Source organism: Vitis vinifera, chromosome 6 (genome assembly GCF_030704535.1).
Source record: "Vitis vinifera cultivar Pinot Noir 40024 chromosome 6, ASM3070453v1".
Classification (NCBI taxonomy): Eukaryota; Viridiplantae; Streptophyta; class Magnoliopsida; order Vitales; family Vitaceae; genus Vitis; species Vitis vinifera.
The window spans coordinates 15,482,440-15,495,408 of NC_081810.1; the positions used below are offsets into that span (position 1 = coordinate 15,482,440).

Genomic DNA, 12,969 nt, shown 5'->3' on the forward strand with positions numbered 1-12,969 from the left:
GGAACCTATGACTTGAATCTTCCATGTAATTCCTAATGCATTCAAGTGATGTATAATTCAAGTGATTAAACTATGATGCTCAAATATGTCATAATGTTAGAGTATGACAGTAAAGTGAAATTGATATTATGGGTAATGAAATCAAAATGTCACATCCTGTCACTACTATTAATGACTTTATCTTAGCAATTGAAAGGTGGGTTGGGCAAGATAAGGGTCACTAAAGGCAAGGTGGTCCTTTTACCCTTACCTTTAGATCTATCTAAAACACTTTTATGCTTTAGTGAAAGAGACACATCCTATTAAACTCTAAGGAGCTACCACCCTCTCGTTAGTTTGTTCAAGGTTAGGTTGCCTACACGACCTAATGCACTACTCCGGTACCATCGAGGCAGCAGGCAACAAGGTTTTGAAGCAATCTTCATTAATCTTAAAGTACAAAGGTACACATCTTTTATCCTTAATTGATAAGGGCTACCTATGTGTACGTTTTTGTTACTTTAATGCCCCTTGGTTATCGTTCTAATATCCATACTTATAATAATTCATGATGAAATTGCAAACCAACACTACTTTATTATGTACAAACATAGTTATTAATTGATTAATTTGAATGTCCTAAATGGTTAAGGGAAACACAATACCTAAATTTAAGGAATTATTATTTTTAATATAAGTTGGATAAACAAAAGTAATGCATGTAGATGAAGCCATTTAAAATAGTGAAAACATGTGGAGAATGTGGATCTATATACACTACAATTCAACATATTTCATATAATCCATTTTCATTCTAAATTGTTAACACATTTTCCATGCCATCAGCATTTTCCAACCAATTAGCTCTAATGAAGGGTTTAAGTAGTACATTAGCTAGATAATGACAATTATCTATGGATTCAAATACCTAGCATTAAACATCCACAAATTAGAGATCACCCTAGTTATAGGTTAATCCAACTAATAAGAAACCTTAACTTAGGAAACATAGCAATACTATTTCCTCATCCAACTTAGCATTCCTTATGACGATACTCCATTTTGCATAAATTAGGTCAATATTACATACAATATTTTGGATAATGGAAACCCACTCCTCTTCACACAACAACATCATTTCCACAAATTTCAAACCTAATCAAACCATTATTGCTACCAAATGTGGAGAGAAGGAGAATGAGCATTATTTGAACGTGGTTCAAACCCAAAACTTTCCTAGTGGTTTGTGAAGCAGTTGGTTTCCAATTGAAGCTATTGTTGTCGTTCATGATGTCCTCTCTAGTTAAGCACTACCTTTGAGTGTATCACTACAATTCTCCTATTATGAATTCTAGAATACAAGTCTTCACCATGGAAAATGAAGGCTTCTTTTGTGGGTATCTTGATAGCTTATTGACAAACATTAATAGAATTAAGGGGCAATGAAATGGGCCATGCTTATGGTGAATTGGATGGGCCTTTAATTAGGTGGAAAGGCATAATCAAAATTCCACTTCATGCATGGTTTAAGGGTTGGGAAATGTTAAATGCATTTGCCTAAACTCTTTTTGCATCCACCTTATTTACACATCTAGCTAAAACTTCTAAATACATCCACCCTACAATTTGAAAAAACCTTAAAACACCCTTCCCATTATTTTCTCTCTAAACCCATCTTCTTCTTCTTTTATCTCCAACCCATTGCTTCCTAACCACAAATCCTAGTTACAAATCATCTTGTTTGAAGTTTATTTGATATCGAAAGACAATTGTAGCTATGTTCATAGCTAATCTATATATATTTGTATTTTGTTTGCACCCATATAACATAGAACATGAAAAATCCTTTAGGGCTTATTCATATATAATTTTTGATAAAAACAAACTTGTTAAAATGGTTGAAAAACAATTTGGAAGAATGTATGTGTGATTTAGAAGTGAGAAATCATGAAAAGTTGTAATTCGAATGAAAGATTAAAAAAAAGAAGAAGAATTGGAACCCATGGTGTTCGGTCTTGGAAGATTGAATATGATTGAGATCTCCGATCCTAGATGGGCGGACATAATCGAGATATTTAGTCTTTCAATTCCGAACATCTCAACTATGTTTGGTTCTTCAGTGTTGGACATCTAAGCTATATCCGGTCTTTCATGATCAAACACTACAAATTCCAATATATATTTTTTTTGCATCGAGTGTGCTTTGGGGATTTTATCTAAGGGCATTTATGTCTTAAAAAAATTCATTAAAAGTGTGAATACAAAGGGAGTTCAAGTGGATGCATTTATAAAATCCCTTAAGGGTTCCAAAGGAGTATTTTTCATTTTGGGCCTTTGGCACAGATTCATTACAAAGCCCATAATTTATCCCTATATCAAAGCACATTCACCCCACTTCCGAGTCCATGGCATCGTTGGCTCCAAATCCTTTCACCCCTCGCGTTTTATAATCCGTCCCCATCCCAAAATTGACCAAATGGAACAACACAGAAATAAACTCCCCTGTGTTGCCAAAAAGCACAGGATACAAAACACACAAAACAAAAACGCTCAATTTCCCTAAACAAAAACAAAACCCTAATTTTGTTACTAATAATTCACATCAGCTCATCTCCCAATGCTGGCTTTGCAAACTTCACTACTCAACTTGACTTGCTGATCACGTCTTTGCTTTTGGTTTTTTTTTTTTGATCCATTTTCTAGGGTTTATAGATATGAGGTTGTGAAGTGTGAAGTTGTGTACCTTCCGAATTTCTCAATGTCGGACGATATGATCATCCATTTCTCCTCCAACTCTTCAAACCACTCCGATCAGTCTCTACCCACCAAGATTGCAAAGCTCGAAGCTCGCATGGTCGGCAGAGACCCCTCGGCCGTGCCGGCCACTTCCACGGCGCCGGCAACCTGGTCGTCTGCCTCTGTCTCCTCCAAGTTCGTGCCTGCCGAAAATTTGGCCGAATTGGGGACTTCGAGCGATTCAGATGATGATGTAAGCCGATTTTTTTTTCATTTCTTGCTCTATGCAAGCTGCGTTTCTTGGCTTTGCTATTGTTTTGTGGTTCATTGAAATGTCTGGTATTTTTTTTTTTGTGATGTTATAATTTCACTAAGTAGATCAAATGCCGGAAATTAGTTGACTATGGAATTGAGACCACCCTAAGTTATATGACCTAGTGGCTATGCCAAATATTCACAAGGGTCAGGGTGTTTATTCTACTAGGGTTTAGTTTGTATATTTCGGTAAGGACATTAAAAAGGAGCAACCCCTAACCGTGAATGACATGGAATATGAAAATTGGTTGTATGATGTTTATCGTAGTGACAGCTCCAACATTCCAGTTCTACACATTTGTTTTGTTCTTTGAATGGTGTAGCATACATTAGGGCGATTCAATTTTTGTGAGAACCTTAAGCCTCAATAAATTTCGATGGGTCACTTGTGTTGAAGTCTGTAACATTTTATGCTACAGACATGATTTAATTCTTTTTTCTTTTCCTCCGGCCATTGTGTTTACTGAAATTTTAGTTAACACATTTCATTGATTTGTCCTTTTTTTTTTTAATTAAATTTTTTAATTTTCTATTTTTATAAAACCACATAAAAATGAATTGATGGAAGGTTTTCCTCCAGAAATTGCTTTCACTAAAATCTTACTTCATGAATATTTTATGGATTTGCCTTCAATTTTAAATTTTTCTATAAATGGATGTTATAATGAACCAATGCAAAGTTTCTCTCTCTCTTGGGGCCATTTTATGGTTTTAGTTCAGGATTTGCAATTCAAATATTAATCCAATAATGCCCTACCATGATTTGAGTTGGATAAATGTCTTTATCTTAAAGGTAATACATGCTCATTAATCTTCTTTTATTTTTTACTTTTTGGTTGTTCTCTTATCAATAGATGGGGATAAAGTGGATATTTTATTGAAAATTGTTATTTTCTAGATCTATTATATGTCTGTTGCTTATTGCTTGAAAACATATTGCAATTTCAATATTATTCTTTATACAAATAATTTGATACAAACAACCCCACAAAAAGATGTTTGGAAAAAGAATGAATGTTTACTCAATGAGGCTAAACAGTTAAAGATGCCTTCATTCATGAGGAGCACATAGGAAATCCAAAACAATATGAGGATTAATAAATGGCAATATGAATGGCATTGATTATGGAAATGTTTTATTTTAATTTTAGAGTTGTTTGTGAGTTCACACATTTTTAAGAAGGTGGCACTTTCTTTTGGATGAGATGATTTTGTGCTTGTCTGCAAATGTTGATAAAAGTAACATGTTTATGCATTTAGAAGTTTGTGTGCATTATCCTTTTTAGGAAGCTATGTTATTTAGATTTTTTAATTAATTTTGAAATGCTTTTATTTTGCTATTAGATTCTTACATTCTTTCTCCTTGAAAGATTTTTTTTTCCTTTTGTTTTGTTTTGTTTTCCAAATTCTACAATTTTTAATCTAGTTCATGTCATTTAACAAAAATGGCTCGTTATTTAACTTCCCTGACTTTGTGAAAATTGTTTGTATTCTATTATGCTAGAATGGAGGGGATTTTCTTATTCAAGCCAACACTCAGAAGCGCCAGAAACTTCAAGAAGATGACTCAACTGTTTTTGAACATGTTGAGGTAGATTTTTCATTCTGTGATTTCGTTTGGTTGGAAATTCAAAGCAAATGGTCTCAATCATTGAGTGTCATGTCCAATGCATTTAGTTTCTTTACTTTCATGTTCTTTTCTTTTTTCCCTCTTTTTATTTTTTGGATATCAGTTTGGATACATCAAATGGATTATTTTTTTTTTTTTGATAGGAAACAACAAAGAAATATATTGATAGAATTAAGAAGTGCAAAAGAAGGATGAAGAAGCCTCCCACAAAAGAAAACTAAACAACAAGAATACAAAAACAATAAGCTAAATGGTAATAAAAAAAAACAAACTCTCTTTGCTAGACCACCCCATTGGAGCTACACATTGCTAGGCAATCTAGTTGCAACATATTAAGGGGAATGCCCTTAAAAACCATGGAGTAAGAAGCCCAAAAAGAAGCAAAGAAGTGAATGGTATCCCAAAGATTCTTTGAATTCCTAGCTTTATCCTAAAAAATTCTAGCATTTCTTTCCCGCCACACAACCCAAATTAAAGCAATACACGCAGTTTGCCACAAAACTATGCCTCTCTTAGATTTTCCAAAACCCTTATAATTGATGGTTATCATGTCAGAAATGCTCCTCGGGAGGACCCAAACCATCTTAGCTATTTGAAATAATCTATGCCACAACCCCATTTGTTAAAGAACAGTATAAGAAAAGATGATTTGCTAATTCTTCATGCTTCATATACAATTTACAGATGTCAGGATTAAGAGCTTTGTAAGGTCTTCTCACTTGTAGCAAGTCATTAGTATTTACCTTCTTGTGTGCCACCAACCAGACAAAGAACTTGACCTTAAAAAAGACTTGAGAATTCCAAACAAAATTAGTAGGGAAAACTGGAGATAAATCAGAAAGGTTGGACAAGGCTAGAAAAAAAGACTTAGACTGTAAATAACCCTGAAGAAGATAAGGACCAGGATCTCGCATCTGAAACCGATGGGGATAAGTGCAAACGATCAAATGAACGCATGAGACTTTCTAATTCTTCTATCTCAGAATCAGAAAGGTTACGACGGAAATTAAAGTTCTAAGAGAAGGGATGAGCAGAACCGAGAATTGAAGATATGAGAATATTTTTAGCTATGACTACTTTAAATAGTCTTGGATATTGGAATCCCAAAGGCTGGTTCCCCCACCACAAGTCTTCCCAAAAACTAATTCTTTCCCCATCTCCTACCACAAACTGAGTATACTTGGAAAAATCTTGAAAGACTTGTGTTATAGCCTTCCAAGGGCAATGATGTGACCATCTGACTATAGTGTTGGCATCCCAACCATTATAATGTGTCTTATAAATGCTAAGAATGATCTGATGCCACAGAATTGAACTCTCCTTAGGATACCTCCACAACCATTTCCCTAAAAGAGTGAAATTTCTTAGAGAAATCTTCCCTAACCCCAATCCCCCTTTTGCCTTTGGTTTACACACTATATTCCAACTAATAAGATGATCTCTTTTACATTCCTTAGCCCCTGACCAAAGGAAATCCCTTTGCAATCTCTCAATTTTTGCAGCCATTGAAGCGAAAATCTTGAACAAGGATAGAAAGTAGCTAGGAATGTGGGATAGACATGAGTGGATAAGAGTTATCTTACCTCCAAAAGATAAATAAGCCTTTTTCCAGTCATTTAATCTCCGCAAGATTCTCTCAATCACTGGATCCCAAAAGCCACAAGCCTTTGGATTCCCTCCCAAAGGAAGATCCAAGTAGAGTATAGGCCAATCAGAAACCTTGCAATCAAGCATCAAAGCCAACCTAAAGAGATGATCTTGATCAAGGTTGATGCCATAAAGGTTACTCTTGTCAAGATTGACCTTAAACCCAGAAATTTGCCTAAACACTAACAAAATAAACTTAAGAGTTTGCAGTTCTTCCACACATGTGCTAGAAAAGAAGATGGTGTCATCTGCGAATTGCAGATGGGACACCCTTGTTCTATTCCTACCTACACTGAAGCCCTCCAACATACTTCTCTCCTTAGCTCTCAACAACATCCCATTCAACACATCAGCAACGATAGTAAACAGAAAAAGGGATAGAGGATCACCTTGTATTAATCCTCTAGATGCCTTGACCCACCCTTTAGCATTTCCATTCACTAAAATTGCATAAGAGACTGATGACAAACAACCTCTCATCCAGGTCCTCCATCTAGGACTAAATCCCTTACTATTCAACATATGATCCAAAAAATCCCAACCCACATAGTCATAAGCCTTTTTAAAGTCAATTTTGAAGACAACTCCTTCCTCCCCTGATCGTCTTTTCTCATCCACTATCTCATTGGCTATTAGATCTGCATCCAAAAGTTGTCTCCCTAGAACAAAAGCACCTTGAGTAGAATGGATAGTTTCATATAGTACACCTCTTATTAGCCTTGATAAGACTTTGACTATTATCTTGTAGAGACAAGTGATCAAACTAATAGGTCTAAAGTCTGAAATTTTTTTTGTCTGGCTTTTTTTGGGCACAAGAACTAAGAAGGTAGCATTGGTGCTTTGATTAATTATCCTGCTTCTATGAAACTTTGCGAACACCCGCACTAAGTCCTCCTTGATCACATCCCAACAATCTTAAAACACTGCAATGGTAAATCCATCAGGCTCCAACGCCTTATCCCTATCTAACTGAAAAATGGTTTTAGAAATCTCTTCTTCAGTAAAAGGGGAATCCAACCTAGAAGCACTCTCTGCTGAGATAGGGGACCGATCTATGCCTTCTACTCTCCAAGACTCTCCAGGAGGACTCGAGTAGAGCTTTTCATAAAATAGTAAGATCTCCTCTGTGATGCTATTAATATTATTCAACACTAAACCTTTTTCATTCTCCAAAAACTTGATGAATTTCCTATTTCGTCTGCCATTAGCCACTTTGTGAAAAAACTTTGAATTGCAATCCCCTTCTTTTACCCATTTCACCCTAGCTTTTTGTCTCCAATGAACCTTCTTTTACCCATTTGAGAAAAGGGGAACATCAAATGGATTATTTTACTGGTACTTTTTCTTAAGCCTGGTTTAGTTTAGGTAAATAGTGTTTTTTATGTAGACTGTAGTCTTCAAGTAAAAAATAATCGCATAGTAATGCTTTAGGAATATTGAATCAGGCAGTTGCTGATGGAAGGCAGAAGATTGTGGAGACCATGGAAACCAAGGCTGGCTTTGATGTAAATAGGAAAAAACAGGGCCGTGGTAGGGGGCATGCTGGTTCGGGCAGAGGGCGTGGTTCCAGAGCTAGTGATCAGACAAGGGCTCATATTTCTCCTTCAACCATTTCGCCTTCAAATGGTCAGCTTGAGATCTCATGTCATAAGGTATCCTCTAATGAGCTGCCTTGATTAATGTTGTTGTTGTTGTTGATGATGAAATTATTTAGTTTATTATGCAGACTATTGTTTTACTAGATATTGTATATTGGATGAAACCAAGAAGGGCATCACTCTCATATTGTAATTGGGGTAAGTTTGATTGCCATATGGTCCTACCACTTAAGCTGTGGCTCTTGTCCGTGCTGCCAAACCCCCCTCCACACACACACCACAATTGAAAATGAAAAAAGGAAGTTGCTCAACCGGTCAATTAATTTTTTTATTTTCTATATTTATTTATTTATTTTTATTTTTATGTTTTTCATAAAAAAATATTTTTATTTTATTTTATTTAGTTATTTATTTATTTAGTTATTTATTTATTATTATTATTATTTTTTATGTTTTTGCAACAAATATGATAAAGTAAAGCTATTGTATATAGAAGAAGAATGGAAAAGGGAGCTGTTGGTTGTGATTAATATGTCATATCACACACTCCACATACCATCTTTGATTGGCAAATAACATACTTACATCTCATATAGTTATGGTATGTTCAAGTACAAACGCTTGTCCTTTGTAATTATCTTTTCTAATACTCTATCATCATGGTCATTGTGTGCCTTGGTTGCAAAATATTAAGATGAATCTAATTTGGTGAGGCCATTTCTTTGGGTTTTGTTAAGGCGTGTTTCACCTATTTGGCATTGGACTGTATTACCTATAGAATAACTTGGAGGTAATATTATCCATTTGCTCTAGATGGGAGAGTCTTCTAAAGCTTAGTTTCTTGCCCATTTACTTCTTAGAATGCAGACTTTGAAGTTTTTCTGTGGTTTTTGTTGAGGATGATTGTACCGAAGGAATAAAATATCAATAATGATAATAGCATTGAGTTTTCAACATATGGATATGTCGGTGGAGATATTGATTCAAAAATGAATCTAAAATGACATTCCAATATGTTTTATACATTTCATTGATATTTTCAATTTTGAATTATATATCGCTAGCCCAAGTATTTGAGATATGAATATTAAATACTATGATTTTGTCAATGCTAGGTCCTGGATATTGAATTATTATTGGGTCTATGGCATTATTGAAACATTGGCCATCAAGCTATTGATTTATTTCATAAGAATTGCTTATCTGTAATTGATTTATAACCTGCCATTGCCTGATGATTTCTTTGCTAAAATAGGTGCTACAACTCTAGAATTTTATGTCATGCATTCCACTCCCCATAAACTACAAAATGTTTTATGCGATATTCTCTCTCTCTATATCTATATATATAGATATATTTGATAGACTTGTCTTGGTTTTATATTGCTTTATTTACTTCTCTCTTGAGTATATTCTTCTCTTACATGCTTCTGTTTGTCGTGGAAAATTTATTTTTCTTTTAAAATTGTACATCATTTATACTTTGAGTTAATTAATGATTAATAAAATGGCATTGTTCTTTCTTATGTTTTATGTCATCTATGGTTAGTGCACTGAATGCAATTAAGGACGTCCTCTATATACTAATTGATATATAACGTGATGGAATGATACAATGATAGCACTAACAATAGAACTCTATAACAAAATAGAAAATTATTATTTATTTATTTTTTTGATAGGTAAATAAGAATAGTATACAAAAAAAAAAAGCATATACATCGTATACGAAGAAAAAAGGACAAAAAGGCGTGAAGACACAAAAACCCGCTACCGCACCCTATCGTGAGCTTACCCAATCCACAAAGTCTAATAATGGTAAAGATCCACCCTCAATGTACAATCTAACTCAATCCCAAAATAGATACAAAAAAGAATTTTTAATTGTTTGATTTTTTTTTTTTTTTTTTGATTGGAAAATTGTTTGATCCGTGCTTTCAAAGTTGTCAAAAGCCCTCTTATTTCTTTCCTGCCATAAAGCCCAAAACATACACAACGGAGCAACTTTCCAAGCCTTCTTCCTCATTTTACCCACAAAGGACTTGTGCCAACTCAGAAGGACTTCTCTAATTGAACAATTCAACACCCACTAAATGCCAAAAGGTGCAAAGATCAACTGCCACAACAAACGAGTTTTTGAACAATGGATGAGAATATGGTCACTAGTTTCTTTTTCTTCCTTACACCAGTAACATCTATTAGGAATCCTCCAACCCCTCTTTTTGAGTTGATCTAAAGTCAAAATCTTGGCTCAAGTTGCTTCCCAAGCAAAGAAGCTAATTCTTGGGGGCATCCAAGAATTCCAAACAATACCATGGGGTTCCACTCTCTTATCGGCCAAGGAGGAGTAGGACTTAACAGAGAAAGCACCATCCTTCGTAGGCAACCATACCATGACATCATCGCATAAAATTACTATTTATATCCAAATGTTCTGCAACAATGTCATACAACCAAGGATGAAAATATCGGTAATCACGGATATATCGGTACTTTGATTTTACAGATATATTAGAAATATCAATGGATATTTTTTCACAAATATTGGTGGAGCAAAAATGATTTAAAATTCATAAGAATGCTTGGACAACTCTAAAAAAATGATAAAATAAGCAAGAATACACATTTTAAAGTTATTTTGTAGGTGTAATTGACATAGATATGATCAAGAAGAAAAACATCGATAGGTAGAGATATATCGGTAGATTCGATACTTGGATTTTAAAAATAATAAATATGAATTTTGGAAGTGTATAAAGTTGGAAGATCGATGTGGTACCATCATATTATTGGATGAAGGGAGCCCATCTTGTTGAAGACAATATTTATTTAAAATTTTTTAAAATACTTTTATTAAAACATGTTTTATTACATTTTAAATGAAAAATTAAATTAATTTATATAAAATATTTTATTTGAGATTTAATTTCTAAAATTTTATTAAAAATATGTGGTAGCAACTTTTTCTATTAACATTAATTCATTTAAATAATTAAAATTATTAATAATTTATCTTATCAAATTAATTTTAATTTATAAAATATTAGAGCTTTCTTAATTTTTTATATTATAGCAATTTTTTTGGGTAAAATTATATTTTTAATATTTTAAAATAAAAACATTTAAAATTTAAATAAAATTGAAAGGAAAAATATAAAAAAAATTTAAGAGTGAAGTGATAATAATTTTTAAAAATAGGATTAATGGGATAAATATGAAAAGTGTTACAAATAAAAGGATAATATAAAATAAAATGATAATATAAAAACATGGGTGAAATTTTGGCCATCGGATTGTCAAAAATTCAAATTTGAAAAATTTCAATTTTTTCAAAAAAACCCCCAAAAAATCGCCTATTTTTTGGGGATTTTTTTCCGTTCTCCCCATTTGCTCCGCGCGTCGCTCCACTTGCGATTTTATCGCCAATTTATCGATTCCAGACTGATATATTGCTGATATTTTGGTGATTTTCCTGATATTCCTCCCGTTCGATAATTGGCGCTCAAAATTGTTTCGGGGTTGTCCGATATCCGATATATCGGCAAAATATCGCCGATAAAAACCGAAATTTCAATCCATGCATACAACAGTGTGGGACAACTCACTTGCAGCTGAGTTTTTACCTACTTTGTGTTTCTCAATTACAAATGTGGATGGATACCATTGTTAGTTAGCTATCAATACATATCAAGCAATAAATTTGGCATAGTAATGTGCCCATCTAAGAATGAAAATGGAGGCATCTTTTCTGCCCTCTTGCCACATTGCAGAAGAAGTTTCATCCAAACAGGATTGCAAAGAATCCTATGAATGACATTTCCTGATTGTACAGGAAAGGTAATTGAATGAAATTTATAATGTATCATTTTTTAGATTGCATAAGGGAAGGTAGTAGTTTATTAACTGTAACTGTATAGCCTGCCTAATATGAATTCTGAACAATTTTTAGTGGTTCCTTAAATTTTTTAATGACTAGTTCCTAACACTTTATTTTTTCTTTCTTCTTTTTTAAGAAAAATGTTAGCAATTGCTCCTATGAAAAACACCATTATCAGCCATTGTGGTCATAAAAGATTTACTAATTAGTTTTGTGTATGTTGTTTGTGATTGAGTCATAAAATCTTCTTGTGATACTATTTCATCATTTCTTCTCGGAAATTCTTCCTATCACCTAGTGTTGCTTATGAAAAAAGTTTTCTCCTACATATCCTCTGAATCACCCTAATCTTGACTCTATGTGTGTGTGTGTATTTCTATCTGTCCATTCTTCTTCTTTTCCTTTCTTGCCCTTTGGCCTAATCTGTATGCTCCGTGTGTACTTTTATGCGCCTTTTTGCAAGCGTCTTTAATATACTTTCTATTTACCTATCAAAAAAAAAATTTCATAGTATTGTTCCTGTGTTTCAGATTTAACCAGTTGGTACATTAAGAATCTGTTAGTTGCTGCTAGATTGCCAAATTTGCTAACAGGTTGCAGAAGGGTTGTTTACCTTAGAAACTCTGACAAAAGCTTAGAGTTATGGCACACCATTTTTCACTTCTGAGCTTTGGGGGACAAAAATTGATGTCAGAGGTTTTTTGTTTTGGATTTCCTGTGTTTCTTTTAACTGGTATATATATTTAGGAAAAAGAACAGAATGAATTGATTGGTTTGCCCCATTTTTCTGTTCCCATCTTTGTTTCTTCTTTTTTCTTTTGGCCTTTTCTATTTATTTGTATGTTTTAGTGTTTTCTTTTACACATCTGAGAACATGGGAATTGATTTGGAACTTTATATTGTTTTACCTTCTTGCCACATTGTTTCTTTAATTTTTATTTTCTTCTCATTTTATATTTCAAGGGTATTTAATTTAATTTCTTGCCCTGGTAAATATAATGATTTGTAGATCATGGATATGGAGGTTTTTTTGGTTATTTATTTATTGGATAAAGGATTCATCTCATCATGAAGAGAATAGGGAAGTAACATATGTCTCTCATGATATTGTCTCATCTAATGAGAATTAAGCAATGTGTAATCAATTCAATGACTATACATTGAAAAATGAGGGGAAAAAAAAATGC

At 33.5% G+C, this 12,969-nt stretch overlaps 1 protein-coding gene across 2 annotated transcripts in view; it reads left to right on the plus strand.

Moving 5' to 3' along the window:
• The first annotated feature begins 2,389 nt into the window (after positions 1-2,389).
• LOC100265049 (serine/threonine-protein kinase TOUSLED) overlaps positions 2,390-12,969 on the plus strand; it is a 48,309-nt gene continuing 37,729 nt past the window's right edge. The window contains exons 1-3 of one of the 2 annotated variants that reach the window (XM_002276939.5): positions 2,390-2,968; positions 4,535-4,621; positions 7,753-7,959. In XM_002276939.5, the coding sequence (XP_002276975.1) occupies positions 2,738-2,968; positions 4,535-4,621; positions 7,753-7,959 (525 nt within the window). In that variant the 5' untranslated portion in view covers positions 2,390-2,737. Of the gene's footprint in view, positions 2,969-4,534; positions 4,622-7,752; positions 7,960-12,969 lie in introns of those variants that run through there. The other variant, XM_010653323.2, reaches the window with a different exon arrangement.